The sequence below is a fragment of the Coturnix japonica genome, chromosome 2, assembly GCF_054131305.1.
Source record: "Coturnix japonica strain WE chromosome 2, WE-NBRP24, whole genome shotgun sequence".
NCBI lineage: Eukaryota > Metazoa > Chordata > Aves > Galliformes > Phasianidae > Coturnix > Coturnix japonica.
In genome coordinates, this window is record NC_140664.1 from 134,466,327 (window position 1) to 134,485,316 (window position 18,990).

Here is an 18,990-nt window from a genome sequence, read left to right on the forward strand (position 1 = left end):
ATGGGACTCTTTCACTTCAGTTTAAGCCAGCTCACTTTTCTTCTGTTTTTGTGTGATTTCAAAACTTTCCCTGATTAAACAAAATTCAGAGGATTGAAACAGGGTCACTAAATTGGTGCAAGGCTGTGTAGAGATAACATTGATACCTTTCGTGCTGAAATGATCACAATTTTTAGATATCTTCAGGATGGAAGATTTCTAGTTGGAATTTAGGAAAAAATTATCCTCAGAATGAGTGGTAATGCATTGACACAGGCTGCCCACGGACATGGTGGGGTCACCCTGCAGGCGTTGCAGAACAGTGGAGATGTGGTACTGAGGACATGAGCAGTGGGCAGGCATGGTTGGGGTTGGACTTGGGGACCTCAGTGATCTTTTCTAACCATAATGATTCTGTGATTCTATGGCTCTAAGAGCTAAGGGAAGAGCTTCAAGGGTGGTCACCTATCCTCCTTGATGGTCTGAGGAAGTCAGGATTTGGGAAGGATGTTGCCCTTTGTTTAGTGGCCATTTCAGCATAGAACTAATACAATAATAGCAAACAAAGGCCAGATCTGTATACCTGAAGAAGATATAAATCCATACTACCGTTAGGTAAATTGAATTTTTTTCTTATCCAAAAATTCTCCATGAATTTCAACAAGTTTTGGCTCAAGCCTTTAACACCCAGCAGTAAGCCTTATAGCACACAAGATAAACTGGAGGGGTCTTCACTGACTAACTAAAGTCACTGTGCATTTCCCAAAGGTGCTGAAGGTGCCACAGAAGTCACATAAATAAAATAACAAAAAAAAATTGACACAGGAATTATTTGTTATCCTTATTTATTTAATAAAGAAACATAATAAACTTGGTTTGTTTTTTGTTTTTTAGGGGTTTTTTTTGTTTTGTTTTTTTGTTTTTCTTTTCCAGGTACAAACAGATTAATATGTCCTATGATATTGGCTGATATTTTCCTTGCTCTTTTCATAGCTTGAGTGATCGACGTGGTAGCCTTTATTGTACAAATCAACAGAAAAAAATGGTAGCACTCATGCTTATAGACAGTGTGGGCCAACTATTAAGTCAGTGTCTTTAACTAAGTCACCATACTGGGAGGACATATCGTTGCTGTGTACAGATCGGCATCTCCATTAATAAAGACCTGCAAGTGAGGCTATCTGAAGTTTTGGAGGGGAATTCCGCACACCATACAAAGATACCATTCTCTCTTCAACTTTAAATAAATATGTTCAACGAAACTGAAAACCCAATGGAAAAGCAATCTTCCTGTTACAAAGTTTCTGAAAATAATTTACAATTCATTTTTTTTTCCCTAATAAAAAGTCACACTGTAAACACCTACAGTTAAGACCTAATTTCATATATAGTTTTTGACAGTATATTCATTTATTTTTTTTTAACAGATTGTGGGTAAAAACCAGAACTAGTTATATTGCAATAGTACTACAGGGTCTCACAGCAATGGCAATGAAATGTTTAACACATGAGTGAAATGACCCAAGGAAGATCTCTAACATCATCAGTTGCCAGCTTATCTTCGCACTGCGCTCCATTCATCACTGGGCCACACTCTTATTAAGAATAGAAGTTGAACATAAATGGCAAATAATTAAGATATTTGTAAAACAGAGCTATCAACACAGCACTGCTATGTGCAGGTTGGCTTTTTGTTGTCACTGTTGTTTGTTTTGAATATTATATATTGAATGATAAAAATCAGATGAGAAATCCTCTTATTTCGTTTTTTTTTTTTTTTTTTTTTTTCCCCATCATTCTGAAGATTTGAAAGGAAAATAATTTTACCAGTTGTCAGCCAATAAATGCTTGTTCAGCAGGTGATGCATGTACTTTTTCCTAATTAAACAGTTTCATTATAGGCAGCAGCTCATTTCTAATGATCAATAAATCCCACTGAGAACAAAATGTTTTAATCAGGTAGTCATTTCCTCTGAGTGTCAGTCACTCTATAAACTCACAATATACTTATATTTGTATAGGTATATGCATGTGTGTGTGTGTGTGTGTGTATGCATATAAATATAAAAATCGCATACTCTTTCTGGGTGATATGTACAGTCAGAATAAGATTACAGCATAAATACACAGGGAATCTGTATAAAGTTTCTCTAATTTGAGAAGCCTTGAGCAATTTTCTTCTTTGGGGGGTGGAGGGGGGTGAGGGGAAAGGATGGCAAGGAGGAAGGAAAGAATACAGAGTGTTTTCACTTCAAGGAATGAAGAGTAGTTCCCTTAGGTTAGAATCTAATTACATACAAGATTTAAAGGCAACAAAATCTCCAGAGGAACAGCCCTATGTTATACACCATAGACATGGGGTTAAAAGGGCAAGAGAGCATGATTATAATAATACTTATAGAATACGTTTCATTCCCTTATAGCACTTTGCAACCAGAAAGTCTGACAACACCCCTGTGAGGTAGGTAAGCATTATTACCCCCATTTTACAGATGGGTAAACTGAGGCACAGATAGGTTCAATTATTTGCCTAAAAATCATGTAGCAAGAATCAGGAATAGATCCCAGGAATCCTGCTGGCAAATCCTCTGCATTATCCAATAGCCCACTCTCAAGTGAATGCCTGAGACACCTCTCAATGAATGGAGAGAATAATTAGCCCATATTTACAGATACATAGTCATCCTCTTGACACGTTGTCTTTACACATTTTTACTTGTTTAGAGGACAGATAACAATGGCCATAGACAAAATTTGCTGTAACATGTTGCTTTAATTCTTGTTGCCAACCCCATGTGGATTTTGACACCTTTACAACCTGGGATGTAACTAAATGTCAATCACAATACACCTTAAATACATTCTTGATATCTTTGCTTCTCCAAGGTGAAAAGCACAATTACTCTTCCTTAAAGTGCAATGGCTCATTACAGAAATCTCAAGATTTTTCACGAAGTTCAACCAAACCAAGTACAATCAGACTGAAGGTGAAAAAGAACCTGTCTGCATTGACAGAACTGTCTCTATATTCCATAGATACTTTCTCATATTCTACCACAGCTGAAAGTTTAATAATAAATAATAATCTATGTTAGCACATAAAACCTCTAATACTTTCCTACAGCCACACATCCACCTTCCATTCTGTAGTCATTTCTTTGGCCTGAAGCTGATGCGTCAGCTGTAAATATTCCTTTGCCTGCAGGAATGAAGAAATTTCTATTTTCTAGTGGATTCTTATCATTGGTTCCTATATGTCTCATCCTTCCCCAGTCATCTAACAGTACCATCTGATAAAATGAAAGATGGACACTGAGAAGAAAGGATTCAAAACCTTGCAGGTTACGTACAGATCCAGGGGCGATTCCCCTCCAGCCTTCTTAACACACTACTGCAGCCATTCCTCATGACCCAATCGGTGTTGCTATGATTAATAATACTATTTTTGGAGTAATATTGATGCACAGAGTTTCCAAAAAGGCTGCTTAGCTCAGTGTTCCTGAGAAAACACAGCCTATCCCATGCCCTTAACTCTGCCAGCATACATGGTTCCTTGAGCACTACACACAGGTGATGCACTACTTCTATGGCAAGTTGGATTGCAGTATTCAAAGCAGATTCTTGAAACATACTAAAAAATTAGTGCTTTTATTAACAGTTTTACAAACAGAATCCATTATTCTCTGGCTTCCTGAAGGATAGAACACGCAATTTCTCTTATGATTTTTGTCATCATTTCCTTCTCTAGTTTTTTTGTTCTTTTTTTTTTTTTTTTCCCCCTTTCTTTTTCTGTTCCTGCTGATGAGCAGTTGCAAGTCCCAGCGGGGAGGGCTGAGTGTAATAAACAGTTAAATGTTGCTAACTGGATTTTTACTTTGCAACAACTTTCCTCTTCAAGCAACGGGGATCCCGCATGTTCCTATTAGCTTGACTCAGAGTTCATCATGAAGAGTGTAAGGATCGTTAATCTCCATGGAAAAAGAGACTTTTTTTAAGTAAAAAAATATCAAATATAATAAATTTATGAAAGACCATTCACAACATATACAGTAAGTGTTACATTTTGCTACAGCAGCTGTGATATATTTTTTTTTTCTTTTTAGAATGCAAGGTCATACATTGCCATAAGTAAACACACTAATATGAGTAAGACCTTAAATGAATGTATACAGCCAGGCTTTATCTGTGGATAGATATACACTGTGTTTGCTGTTTTACAGTCTAGCATATTCCTATTCACACAACTGATATAACAGCCATGACCCTGCCAAGATTCTTCCTGTGCATATATAAATATAAATATTGAGCCAAGTCAAAAAGAGCAGGGCCAAAGGCTATATGACTTATTAGACTCCTGTAGTTAAGGGTAAAAACTCCATTGTTTCTTTTGCAACTAACGTTTAATAAAAAGGCTGCTTCGATCGTTGTGTAGTTACAGCATTACATTCTGTAAACAATATTTTAAAGCATTCTAAACAGACATTTAAACAATTGATTCTTTATCTCTGTCTGGTGAGAGCAAACAATCTATGGCCTCGTCACTTTTGCTCAAGTCTGTCAACTTCAGCTGGAGATTCTCACTTGTACCCCTGGTAACGCTGTCGTAGGATGGAGGGAAGGACGTGGAGGACAGAGTTTCTGATTTGTCTATTGGCCTGCCGTAGTTCTCATTCATCATGAATGCAATGAGACCCTCCTTCTCAGGTGCATCGTCCTCGAGGATGCTGCCATCAAAAGTTCTGTGTCGGTACAAGTAAGACGCCTGCTTCATCGAGCGCCGAAACAAATGTCTCCTGTAGGCGCGCTGGATGATGATGGCAGAGACCTCTTCTTGTTTCCGTCTGAGAGTTGTTGTTATTGGTTCATAGGAGATCTTGGATGGATTTGCTGCCATGAACTTTTCTTCCATTTGTATTTTAAGGGCATCCATCTCCCCAGATTCTCCTAGCACCCTTTTTGTAAAAGCGAACAAAATATCCAAGCAATGGATCCTATCTCCGCTGACCATGGGCAGGTCCATTGCTATGAGTTTGATTTTGTTTGGTTTCGCTATGCGCAAAGGTTCTGACAGTGCATCTGCAAAGTCTGAAAGTGCAGAGTACTCAATAAACTGAGTGGCTTCAGGGTCAAACTTCTCCCAGATTTCATAGAACATATCAAAATCATCCTCACTTAGAGGCTCTGTACTTTCCTCAGTGGCTACACTGAAGTTCTCTAAAATAATGGCTATATACATGTTTACAACAATGAGAAATGATATAATGATGTAAGTAACAAAGAATAAAATCCCTACGGCGGGGCTTCCACAGTCTCCCTTTGAACCATTTGCATTTGGAAGGTTTGGGTCGCAATATGGTGGTCCAGTGTTCAAAATAGGATTGAGAAGACCATCCCAGCCAGCTGATGTTGTGATTTGGAAGAGACAGAGCATGCTGTTAGCAAAAGTTTGGAAGTTGAACATGTCATCGATCCCATACTCCTTCTTAACATAGGCAAAGTTAGCCATGCCAAAAATGGCATAAATGAACATGACCAGAAAAAGCAAGAGCCCAATGTTGAACAGAGCAGGTAGGGACATCATTAAGGCAAAAAGGAGAGTTCGAATTCCTTTGGCTCCACGGATGAGTCTTAGGATCCGGCCAATTCGAGCCAAGCGAATGACTCTGAAGAGTGTGGGAGAGAAAAAGTATTTCTGAATGATGTCAGAAAGTACGGTGCCTTGAAAAGAAAAGACAAACAGCAAGTTATTACCTTGGAAATAATCCCTGATTCCCTTTAAAGAAATCAATAAGGATTATGGAAAAAAATCAATGAAAAGTTCTGCAAACTGGAAGACCTGAGATAAAGGGAATGGCATTATCATTAGCATTTTCACGGTCACTTAAACCATGCAAAGTTTGTTGAGACTGAGCAGAGGTGTCGGAGGTAGTTACAGTTTTATAAAGGGAAAAGTCATCTGTTGGGAATGAGAAATCAGCATCAGGTCAGACAGGACACAACTTTCTGCAGCTTTTGGTCATGAGCCATTTATCTGGAGTGCTGCTGGTCAGGAGTTTTTTTAATTTTAAAATACTTTCTGTTAGCAAAATGTTAGCAAGTCAACATTGTCTGTTGGGTCTGTTTTCATGAGCAACAACCAAAGTGGTGCCAATTCCTACTGGACACTGGTTTGGTTGCTTGCTCATTAGTTTTTCTAGTCTCCCTGATAGGCAGGGAAAGAACTAAGGGCTAAGGCTATGCTAGCAAGGAAATAAGCTTGCATCGCTGTGGCTAAACTCTCTTCTCTGCAGAAATACAGTAGCTTTGGCCAGATTGCTTAATGCCAGCTGTCTCCAGATGCAATGAGCCATAGCCAGCTCATTCCACCTCATCCCCTACATGGGAGAGGCTTTTTTGGCATGGCCCACATATGCCTCTGACACTGACACAACCCGGTTGATCATGGGACACAGCTTTGACCAACGCAATGGCTCTCCTTTACTGGCTGCCATGGACATGCCCCCAGCATGAAGGCTCTGATAACAGCTGTGTGACAGTGATGTTCCTATATATTCACAGAGCTGAGGGCAGCCAGACTCATTGCACCTGCCCACTGATGACCTGAAGAACTTTTTCACACTTATGTAATAAAAAGTGACTATCAAAAGAAAAGCAGTTTGCATGTGCCCTTTTCATGTGGCTTTTTTACTTCTCCAACTCAGACTGTTATTCTATGGCTGAAGTTCTGGACCATGTTTTATGTTCATGCCCATTGAAATCAGTACTATGGTACGATACAGTGGCACCTATAATCTTTACCACTGCTGTCAGAGTGTTGGCTCTGAACAGACATGGCTGTCTAGTACATCCCATCATTTCCTTGATCACATAGGTTAGGCAGTGCTACGCTGTCTTATTTAATTATTAAAAATCACTTAGAATCCAGATCTCTGAGTGATTTTTTTTTTTTCCCCCACAAATCTTTCAACTCTGTCTAATTAAGTTTACATCCACCTTTTAAACTTTGGAGTTTGTGTTTAGGTCAGTGCGTCTCTGCAGCTCAGATTCACCTACCTACAATAGACAGAATCACGACGACAAAGTCAAAGATGTTCCAACCATTGGTGAAGTAGTAGTGTCGTAGTGCCAGCATTTTGAAGATGCACTCCCCAGTGAAGATGGCAACAAAAAGCATGTTGATTTTGTGGAGTATGTTCACTTTTTCCTGACTTTGATCATCTGTTTCTACCATCATGGTAACCATGTTAAGGCAGATGAGAATCATGATGGAGACATCAAAGGCTTGTTTTGAGACAACATCAAAAATAAAACCTTGGTATTTGTTCTGGAGGAAAGAAGAGAATTGTTAGTTAGGAGATTTGAACCATGTCAAAATGATGACATGATTGTCTGCTGATTCATCAGGAAGCAATGGAAAATAGACTATATACCATTTCTCATCAGTACTTCAGAAACAAGAAAATGATGATGGATGGTTGGATGATGGAGTTTTCAAACCCATTTATGCCTAATGATTCTCGAAACTACTGAAAAAAGACACTGGATTGAGGCTATGAATTCATTCAGTGCAGACATGGCCACTGGAATGACTGTATATGTAAATTAGATTTTTAGTCAATACGGCAGAACAGTGGAAATTCTACACTACGCAGGAAAGTAGGATTGCAAATACCATCCAAAACTGTAATATGTAAAAGAAAAGTGGCTTTCATCTGGGAAGTGGGATAGCATTTATTCTATTAAATAAATCTCTATTACACATTATTCAAATGAATTATTCTTACCAGTGGTCTTGGGATTGGCTTTTGAGGTTTCTTAGATCCCAACTTTTTCATTGCATTATAATACTTTTTCTGTTCTTCTGTCATAAAGATGTCCTGGCCACCTAAGTATAGGATGAGAAAAACACTGTTATTTCCAATGACAAGAGCCCCACTGCCTCCATCCAAAATCCACGGCTGTATTTTCTGCTGCTGTGGGGAGAAGAGGGGCTGCTACAACTCTGATTTTGTAGAAGTCTCACAAAACACTTGTGCTAATGTTAATCTTGTGGCTAATGTGGCAAAGCTGCTGTTTATAAATCGATCTCTTGCCCTTGTCTCTGCACCGATCACAAGATGATGTACAGCATATTCAATACTTATCTTTTTCTTCTGTTGGTTGAAATTGTCGATGATGACACCAATGAAGAGGTTCAATGTGAAGAAAGACCCGAAGATGATGAAAATCACGAAGTACAGGTACATGTATAAATTACATTCCCATTCAGGCTGCTCCTCACACTGCAGGGGGAAAAGGGAAAACATGAAAATGACACCAGATCTGCACAAATCAAAATATTAATGCAGTCCAAAGAAAACTATCCATCAGCAACAAAGATTATGAAAGAGGAAAAACAATGCAACTCCCACTAGCAGAGTCAGAGCTTCACCATCTCTGGTATCTGAAATGGCATGTTTAATTCAGCTGTATTTTATAATACTGTCAACGGCGATCACTCTGCCTCAAAAAGTGCAACTTCAGAATAAATCCTAGAAAATGTTCACAGTTTGAACACAGAAGTGGAAAAGAATCAGTCTTCTGATTCTGATAAGATGGTCATCCCCTCATATGAACTAATGGCACTTGGAAAGAAACAAAAGTAGGATCACAGTCTAACTAGATGCTACTGAAAAAAAATTGGATTTAGTGTAAATGTGTTTAGAATTATATCTTCTTAATAGAGACTTCAGTATGAAAACCATTTTTATAATAATACTGAAATCAGGAAGAACTTTTCCAAGGAAGAATTGTATCCGAAAAACCTGAGTCACAAATCCAAAGAGTTCTGGGTTATCATCAGCTTATCCATCTCAGATAGAATGGAGAAAGGAGAAAATAATGGTGTTTTAAAGGAGCCCATTGGCACTACAGGTGGCTCTGGCTTCCCAGATCATTTTCATGGATAAATTGACATCATGCCAAGGTGATCCTCTGTTGATGCCATGAAGTTTTTTCAACATTTGCCCTTCTGTTCAGGGCTCAATTCCCTTTTGGTCCATTCGACCTGACTAAATCTCATTCATGAGTACTCATCTCAACATTTAACAGTAAGTGCAATCTTTTGCCTTAAATTAATTAAAAGAGGGAAAGGAGAGAATGCCTCCTTCCATTAAAAATAAACACCACAACTTAAAAATTCCTAGTGCTTCTCAAGAGGTTCCTGTAATTAAAAATTCAATCCATGGCAAATACGGCAGTCAATGGGAAGAGTGGAAGAAACAGAACAGACAATTTAGGTTTTTGGTAAACTCAGCCTCACTCTGGAGATACCTCTCTGTGCTGGGAGTTTTCCAGGACAAATAGATAAATTAACTGAATAAATCTGTGGGCTTCATTTGATTTAATTTCAGGGTCATGAGACTTCAGTACCACCTGCAAAAAATGAAGGTCTGCAATGGGCTCGAGCAGAGTAAGATAGGGACTCTTAGGCCTGCATGCATTTTTGCTGCTGTTGTTAAACACAATGAATGTTACAAAAGTCAATGGAAAAGGAAATAATCCCTCTCACTGTTGTGACCTACCTCTCGTGAATCCACTGCTGCATACATAATATCCATCCAACCTTTAAATGTGGCCTGAAAAGAAACCACAAAATATATAATTGAACATATTAAATTAGCATATGTGGAAATGACGGTATCATCATTGTGATGACTTTCCAAAACACAGTGTTGAGTATGTTCTTCATAACTAATGAATTGCTTCTCCTTTAAAGTAACATATATCCATCAGTTAATGCTCAATTAGACATTTAAAATCATATATATAGGAACATGATGCAATTACAGGGGTAGAACAGAGACTTTTAATAGAAATGAGGAACATGGCAATTAAGTCTTCTGAAGCTGGAGGAGGAACTTCTTTATACCTTAACAAGCTCAAGCCATCAGGAAACAGGGCTCCATAGGGGACCTCAGGGTACCTGTATCACACAGGTCTCAGGCCAGGGAAGATGGATTCCATTTCTGACACTCATTCAGACTGACAAGCATTGGGTACATTTTAGGGTCCCACTGAAACTTGGATTCTACCCTCTTTTAAAACAGTATAAATTGAGGCAGTGTCAAAACCAATGGAGTTATATGAATCATTGCTGGTTTGAAAGGGACAAGGGCAACCAGCACCTGATGTGAGCCTGGCTAAGGATATTCAGCCTGCTTCACAATTCAGATATGCCTTTTTAAAATACAAAAATAAAAATCAGATTTTTTAATTATTAAAAAAAGAAAAAAGAAAAAAAAAGAGGTTGAACAAGGAGAATCTCCATGGAAATCAGTGTCTATTACTGAAGCCCTTAATAGAGACAGAGGAGTGTCATTCCCTAGAAGAAACACAAATAAGTGATTTTAGTTATTCTGTAGCAAGAGCATGTCTTTTTGCTGTCAATATTTGCCTCTCATTAGACACAGTTTGATCCCAAACATATCTGGCTTTAGTCTGGCTCTGGACTAAGCCACATTACCTTTATAATTGTCTGCTAGGGTTGTTTCTCATTTGACTTCTGACCTACTTAGACTTATGCTGCATATAAAATCAGTGAGTAGATAACGAGGCATTTTTAGATGCACTGATTTAATTGGATTTACACTAGCATGCATGATCCACTCCCAATATTTTTTTAAATCCTACTGACACCTAGGCTGAATTTACTCCATAGTGTGCAGGCATGCAATTCCAGATAATGTTAAATGGAATTTGGACAGGAGTTCCCAGCAGAAACCCAGGCATTTATGCTGAGCTGGATATATCCAGTGGTTTTGTAAACACTCCATTATCCACTTTCTGTTATTAAATTAAATCCTGGAGGTAATGCTGCCATTCCGTTTTCCTCTGAACACTACCAGTTCAAAGGAAAACATACCAGAGGTCAACCATGTCTATTCCTTATGAAAGAATATATAAAATAACATATGAGAGAGTACGTTTGTTTCCATCTACTGTATAAAAAAGATGAACCTCCCGAATCAGAACTCTTTGGAAAATCTGTGCTGTGGCACAATGTATTGGAACACGCTTCAGATGGAACATATGCACAGGAATGATCAGCAGTTTATTTCTTTAAACCTGACACACTGATCTTCTTTAACTGTTCTAATATTTTCCTTTTTTACTGTTCTCACACTAATCTGCTGAAAGATTTCCTGGTGTCATCACAGTCACTTGCAATTTCAAGCTCAAACTGCTCTTCAGGAAGAGTGGATGGGTTGCAACGATAAATCCTTTTGCTCATGGCATAAAACGATACAATCTTAGTCTATACTTTTCTCCCACTTATGAGGGAATGTTTCCTCTGAAGGAGCTATTTTGCCCCTTGACATGTACCACAGAAGCAAGAGACAACTGCAAGTTTGCAGTGATAACAGATGACAAAATGATCTGATGAAAATAAATATTAAGAGAATGAAGAGATGCAATTTTTCTGCTTTTTCCCAGTTGTCCAGAAGGAGAAGAAAAAAACCTCCCAGGCTTCTGGAAAGCTTCCCTAGGCACTTCATCTGCAGAGGGTAAGAAGTACCGAGAATGAAAGAAATACAGCACTGGGGAAAGAAATTATCTGGAATTAGTAACCACTTACACTCCGGATAAGGAAGTGACAAAATCTTCACGGTAGTGTTTGTGATATTATCCGTCCTGGAATCTATCCAGAGAAGCACCATCTTCTACTGAAACTGTCATGTGATGAGATTATGTACAGATAAAATCCTGGGATGGGATTACGTTCTGTTATTTGACTGATGGTTGGAGCTGCAGTGCAGAAAATGAGGGGGGAGGAGGAGAGGTGGGACAGCACTGGATGCCCTCAAACCATTTATTGTAAAACCAAACGGTACCTTAAAATAAATAAAGCCTTCAAATCTGCCTGGGGGAATCATTTTTTGTTTTCCTTTTTTATTCTAGAATAAAAGATTGCAATACTGCAATAAGAACCACTGCTTTAGAAGACAGAGACATTGGTCCTCACATTTCTGAAATGCTTCTTCAAGTATTCCCACTGTTGGCAGGCACTTCTGAAAGCTAAGAGAGCTGCCAACACTACGGCCAAATTGCACGTATTTAAGATGGCTGCACCAACTCTATTCTCTTCTCTTTGATTTCTTTAATTCATTCTACTTGATTTTACACAAAACATTCATCTCATGTTTATTTTGCTGAGGAGGGCACTACTGAGCACTGGACACACCAGAGAACCTAAGATGTTTGCATGGCTGGTGGGCTCTGCACTCTTTGAGAACACTCATGGAACTGCTGCTTGTCTCTGATCTTTTGATACATGGAGAAACCTCTATGGTTGTACTGCAATATGGTTTGTGCAGAAGTACACTGATTTTTTTGAGCATTTTGCAGCCACAGTGAAGGTAAAGTGCAGCATATTGTTTAGCAAAGTGCAAAAGATCATGTAACCTGGTAAACTTAGACACCTCCTGCTGTCTCATGATCATTCTGTAGCTGGTTTGCCAGCTCAGTCATGACTTCCCCTCAGGCCTGAAGGGCTGATTTAACTCTACAACTCCCAGTCGGTGTACTGGTCATGGAGTGCTCCCATCATACTTCATTACCTATCTATCTGGAGACCCAGTGTGACAAAAACGTAAGTCTGTTCCCATCCAAGAACAAAGTATATAAAGATTAATTTCTACAAGCAAGCAAGATGCTAGGTGAAAAACAACTTGTTCTCTTGGTGTTCTTCACTGGATTGCTGAAGTTTTGAGATACACTGCAAAATATACACAGAGGTTATCATCGTATGAAAGCAAGGATTCTGCAATGGAAATGAAAAAATCCTACTGGGAATTGTTGATATTTATTTGTCGATATCTACAAAGCAACTCTGGGAATAGAGAAAATGCACTACTGAAGGACTGGGTTGTAGCAATAATTTCTTCTAATAGATTGGGGTGTTATGGGATTAAATCCCTGGCAGAGCAAATCTTCACTCTTATACATCAAAAAATCATGATAATAAAGATTTTTCTTCTCCATGAATAAGATACTTCCCTTACTTGTAGAGTAAGTCTACATTCTACTTTTGTCATCCATTGTGAGACAGTCTTTTGTGAAACTGAGAAACTTAAAAATCAAATGACCAATTCAATGGTGTTAGTTAAAGCATCCTCAGAACAGCACTGATCCTCTGTAGGTAGGAAAAGAACAAATGCTGTCTGGAAAAAGTTTCATGAACTTGTCAGTGGCATTATCAGAGTTTGCCTCTGGACAGCGGTAAGCCTTAAGGGTGCTGTAGTAGCAACTTTTCATTTCTTTCAAATGTGCTGTAGAAGTGAAGACAGAACGTTAGGCAGGCAGAATTTGTTTAACACGTTTCCATTTGGATTTTCAGATATATATCCAGGCATCCAAGGGTAATTCAGAGTCATTTAAAGAAGCTGAAAATGTCAACACTCAAGAGACAAGCGCCACTTAAAAGCTCATATTTTGCATCCCTGAGGGTTGTAACCAAAATGCTTATCTCATCATTACTACACGGTGTCTCAGCATACACAAAGATGCAGTATGTATCTATCCTTTTAGGAGAGCTGTACTGTTAACTGATCCCCTGCAATTCCTACAATAGTTTGCCCATGAAACACAAGCTCATTTGGAGCATATTTGGCAAGAATTGCCTGTAACTGACACTCCTTGGCTGGAGTCTGGCAAAAGAGACCCAGATGTTTGGGCCCATTTTCTGTGGGTGTCATCTTTACACCTTACTGCCTAAGCCTGTCACTAGTAGCAAACAGAAAAGCTCCAGGTGCAGGATAAAAGTAAGTCAAAATCAATACTCTAATGGCATCTGCCTCCTGTTCCTTCTGGAGGAAGGAGCCAGCACCTGCCATAGAAGCTGAGCAAGGTTTTAGGATTCCTCCTCTCCCTGCCATAATGAGTTTGTCCAGCCTGCATAGAGTCCATGGTTATGGCACTACTTTTGTACTTGTGCAAGTTTCTGTACCTACATTCTGTACTTCTGTACATTTGCACCTACAGCAAGTGTGCAGACAACACCAAACTAGAGGGAACAGATGGCATCCAGAGACCTGGACAGGCTTGAGAGGTGGGCCCATGTAAACCTCACGAAGTGAAGCTCAAGAAGGCCAAGTGTAAGGTCCTGCACCTGGGTCAGGGCAATTCCAAGCACAGATACAGGTTTGGCAGAGAATGGCTTGAGAACAGGCTTGAGGAGGAGGTTTTGGGAGGATCAGTTGATGAATTACTCAACATAAGCCTGCACTTGTGTCCCTTCCAACACAAGCCATTCTATGATTCTATGATTAAGTGGAAACTCTTCTTCCCTGCTACCAATATGGGATCCCAGGTTTGAAAGAAACCTGCAGCGTCATCAAATCCATCTTCTGTTGGAAAACAGCAGTACGAGGCTATTCCTTTATTAATGTGTCGAGCTCCAACTTATCACCAATTTTGTCCATCTTGTTCTAACCCTCAGGTGTGGGCAGAGGAGCAAATGACTGCATCAGGTGATAGATCACATTGCCCAGGCCATCATGGCCTTGAACATCTTAAGGGATGGGGCACCATCTAGAATTTGCGTGCATATCTGATGGAAGCTGCTCAGGCCTGCATTCATTATATTTACTTAACTCAAGAGTCAGGTCTCATTAACTTGACTAGCAAAGAAAGTCTGAACATGTCTCCTTATTTCTAGGGTTCTTTAGGAAAAAAAAAAAAAAAATATATATATATATATATATATATATATATATATATATATATATAAAAGATATATCTTCTGATGCATTTTTATTTCCCCAAACAAAGGAGGCATCTGGCATGCAGTCATGGAGGAGATAAGAAGCACCAGGTGAGGCACAGTTTTTTAAACCTGGAAATTTTTGCTCAGCTAGATTGGTTGTTTAAGTAGAAGACAAAGAAATCACTATATAGAACGGAAAATCTAATTAAAGCTGTTCAAAGTGAGTTAATCTACCCTGCATGAGTGAGCTGAATATCATAATTACATGCAAAAGATAAAAGTGCTTGCTCTCAGTTCAACTTTATGACATGAAAAGAACCCTAAATGGCTGTGCCCATTCTAACCCTGCTGCTTTTCAGAGAGCACAAAAGCTAAATCTCCATGGACAGGGGTAAAAAAATCATACACATAAGAGTATGTGTACCAACAACAGAAAACGTAAGTATATAATAATAATCATTTCTAGAAGAAAGAGAGCTACTTCATGAAGATATTTCATGTGTCAGTGACAGGGAATAAAACATCTGTCAGGAAGAATATTTGCATCTGGTCATGTAACAGAAGCAGAAGATAGGACGATGGATTTGTGAGAGGTCCACACCTTCTTCAAAGGACACAAATGGTGGATGTCTGTGTAAGACAACTGAACTGAGCAACTGAGCACCCAGCATGAAAGATTTTATCTATGAAGTAATGAATGCCATCACAGAACAGCAAAGTGCACATCCAAGGATATAACAAGGTATTGGTTTCACTCTTGACACATAATATGTGGTATAGACGGCACTTTTAGCATGCTTCCACCGCGATCACTAGGCTTCAGAGCAAATTAGGAACAACAGAAATAAGTATCATTATCAGCACTTTACATGAGGGCCCCATGGAACTGAAATGAAAAACAATTTGCCTAAGATCACACAGCAGGCCAGTGACAGAGCATGGACAAGAGGATGGCTCTCCTGTGGCTTTATCCATTAGGCTCTGCTGTCACATAGCATGTTCAGTCTCTGTGTACACAACCTGTTTATCCACGTTCTACATTTCCTGCTGAAAAAGGTCATAAAAGCGGTTCACATCTGTCTTTATAGATCAAATACTGCAGCCAGCTTTGAACCTCAACAATGTTCTCTAATACGCTCTCTCTAGTCTTGGAGAGAGACCAGAATCTCTGGGGTTCCTGCAGTCTGATCAATGCTGTGTTTCGCAGTTATGTTCAAGCTGACTCATTACATTCAGCAAGTGGAAATGAGGTTGATCATCCAGAATGAGAGCCACCAGTGTCCTTCTCAAACATCACTAAGAGATTCCTCTGCAACTTTGTGCAACTTTCCACTGCTTTGTGCAGTGACTTCAGCTGATTAACTGAAGGTTTGTTTTTTCTCAGAAGGAAATAATGAAGGCCAGCGGACTCTGTCCGTGTGAACAGTCCTTCCTGCACTAGAACTTTTTGTTTCTAGATCTGAACTTTGGTCTGGATTGAAAAATTGGAAGAAAAATAAAAATAAAAAGATTTAATTCACTTCAATAGTTCAATCACTTCCCAGAAGATTTACATTAGTGATGCACCAGAAACTCAGAATAAAACCAGAAGCTGCCATAAATAACTCTAGGCAAATCTAATACGAATAATCTTCACTTGAGAAAAGGAATTCCCCCGATGAATAAGGCTGAGAAAAAGAAGAAGACTACAGAGTTTAACCTGATCCTATGGTGTGATAATATCAACAGGAACAAGCAACATTTGTGCACCAGAATTTACTTCCAGGTCACCATACTTACCACTTGCAGGAGAGCCAGATATCCAGCGCCAACGTTATCAAAGTTAACCTTAACTTTTGTCCAGTAAAATGTGCCAGAAACATTATAAAGTATGCAGTCAGTCATGTTGTTAATAATTTTAGAGTCTAAAGGCATATCTCCTTCTGTCTTATTAATGCACTTCCCAAACTTCCCGGCAAACAAGTTGACTCCCATGATGCTAAAGATGAGCCAGAAGATGAGGCAGACAAGCAGAACATTCATGATGGAAGGGATGGCTCCCACAAGGGCATTGACCACCACCTTGAGAGAAATGGGAGAGAAAAAAATCAAAATTACTGACATTTTTCAGAAGAAAAAAATAATAATTTCTAGAGGGATGACATTTTTTTTCCAGGTGTATCTTTTAATTCAGAAACAATCTGCAAAGTCATAATGACCTCCCAGATCATACTGGATAATATGCTTCATTCAGATCACCATAATCATGCAATTAATTGCGAATTACTGGGTGTTTCAAATAGACCAGAAAAAAGAAAGTGAAATCTTTTACTGAGGTTGGGCCTCCATACTGCTTGGGCTATGAACTCTAGCTGTGATAAATTTTGCTGCACTAAAAGTCCACTATCTGATCATCATGAATGATTAAAACAGGGAAAGCATTATAATGTAACACAAAGATGACTTTATGTTTTCCCACGACATGCCGTAAAGATCCACTACACCAACCCAGGCAGTGCTGTAACCCCCAGTTCTGTTCAATTTTTATCTGTGCCAGCACAAAGCCACAAGGCTGGCATCACATACACTGCTGCACCCACTTCCACCCATAACCCCCATGACAGGGCACAGACGTTGAAGTTCCAGCACTGAGAGCCATGGCCATGCCTGCATCTCACTTTTTCCTCCTTGCCAAATCATGTTCAATGACTCGGAGATAATGAAACATGACATGAGACTGGAGCAAATCCTGCAACACCTCTCTGAATGAATTATGAAGAGAGGATTTGATTCTTCTCTTGCTGCTGCTGCTCTTACACCAGCCTGATGCCATCTGCTCTCCTGGAAACACTCCTCATTTGCAATAGGACAAGTTAGAAGACTTAAAGACCTGAATATGTGAAGGCAAGTTATTATCATAAATTCATGCTAAAAGTTTAGCTGCTAAACTTCCCATGGAAAGGCAATGTACATAGGCCTGTCTAAGAATAGGTTTTATACCTCTTCATTTGCATCGGTGCCTAATAGGTGGAAGAACCTTCTCAGTGACTTCCAGAAACTGAGCCACTTCATTCACAGTGGTATAAATGTTGCATCACTTGTGCCTGGCCCCCATCCATCCTGATCTCATGGATCACCTTCCCAGATGAAGCTCCTTCAGATTTTAAAATCCAGAAATAGATCTGTTCCACGTGTTAATCCTACCATTGCTACAGATGCCACCAGACATCTTGTAAGCATTTCCAGGCCCTGGCTATAATTCCTAATCAAAACTGGGCATGGCTTTTGCAATGACATTTAATTTACACCGTTGTGATTTCAAATGGTGGACCAAAAGGATAATGAGATTATCTACTCTCAGTGTTCTTGGTTATAAGCAGGTGCCATATTCTTTTTGCATAGAGTATGCTCAATTTGAAGCACTTCTCACCTGTTGTTCAATATAAAATCATAGAAACATAAAACCATACAATCATGTATTCATAGAATTAGGGAATAGTTTGAGTTAGACGGGATCTTAAAGATTTTCCAGCTCCAACCCTTGCCATGGGCAAGGATCCTTCCCACCAGACCAGTTTGCCCAAAGTCCCATCCAGTCTGGCCTTTGAGCATCTTCAGAGATGGGGCACCCAAAGCTCTCTGGGCAGCAGTGCCAGTGCCTCACTGCTCTCTCAGTGAAAAATTTCCTAACCCAAGCCCACCCTTTTTTATTTTAAACTTGTTACTCTTTGTCCTATTGCTGCACTCCATGATAAAGAGATATCCTCTCTTTTCATCCCAGTTTATGATGTGTCTGAGTTACCACTGAATACTGCTTTGAGTAATTAAAAAACAGAGCTTCTTTTTAACTGCGGTGGCTCCTTTGGTTTTCTAATAATGCTGGTAGCGCCCTGCAGAGAGTTCCTCATTTTTAACATCCCAGATCCAGCACGCTGGGGGGATTCCAGTATTCATTCCAGTGCTGCCAACCAAGGAAGCACTGCCCTTTTCCACTGCTTATGATGTTATCTCCTTGTATACTGAAGGATTGTAACAGTCACCTCCTTTATCAGACCTGCCCCAAAAGTTGTATTGTGCTGACTGTTCACCCCAATCCCTAAGTCCTTCTTATCTGCAGTTTTCCAAGAAACATTCTTAGAGAGACCCACTTTTCTGCTACCGCAGTATACAATGTATGTGGTTTTATTAAAATGCATGTTGCACAACAGATCTGTTTTTCCCCGTGATCCAGATCAGTCAGTATAATTCCCTTATCTGTAATATCACTTACTACCCCACCCACTTTG

At 39.3% G+C, this 18,990-nt stretch overlaps 1 protein-coding gene across 16 annotated transcripts in view; it reads right to left on the bottom strand.

The window, feature by feature from the left end:
* Nucleotides 1-807: 807 nt before the first annotated feature.
* Nucleotides 808-18,990, bottom strand: part of LOC107308775 (sodium channel protein type 5 subunit alpha-like) — a 196,032-nt gene continuing 177,849 nt past the window's right edge. For 11 of the 16 annotated variants that reach the window (XM_085539041.1, XM_085539040.1, XM_085539038.1 and 8 more), the window contains 6 exons: nt 16,505-16,786; nt 9,543-9,596; nt 8,124-8,261; nt 7,764-7,868; nt 7,033-7,303; nt 808-5,697 (listed from right to left, as the gene is read on the bottom strand). In XM_085539041.1, coding sequence (XP_085395167.1) covers nt 4,463-5,697; nt 7,033-7,303; nt 7,764-7,868; nt 8,124-8,261; nt 9,543-9,596; nt 16,505-16,786 — 2,085 coding nt within the window. In that variant the 3' untranslated portion in view covers nt 808-4,462. Of the gene's footprint in view, nt 5,698-7,032; nt 7,304-7,763; nt 7,869-8,119; nt 8,262-9,542; nt 9,597-16,504; nt 16,787-18,990 lie in introns of all 16 variants that reach the window. The other 5 variants (XM_085539042.1, XM_085539051.1, XM_085539039.1 and 2 more) reach the window with 1 other exon arrangement.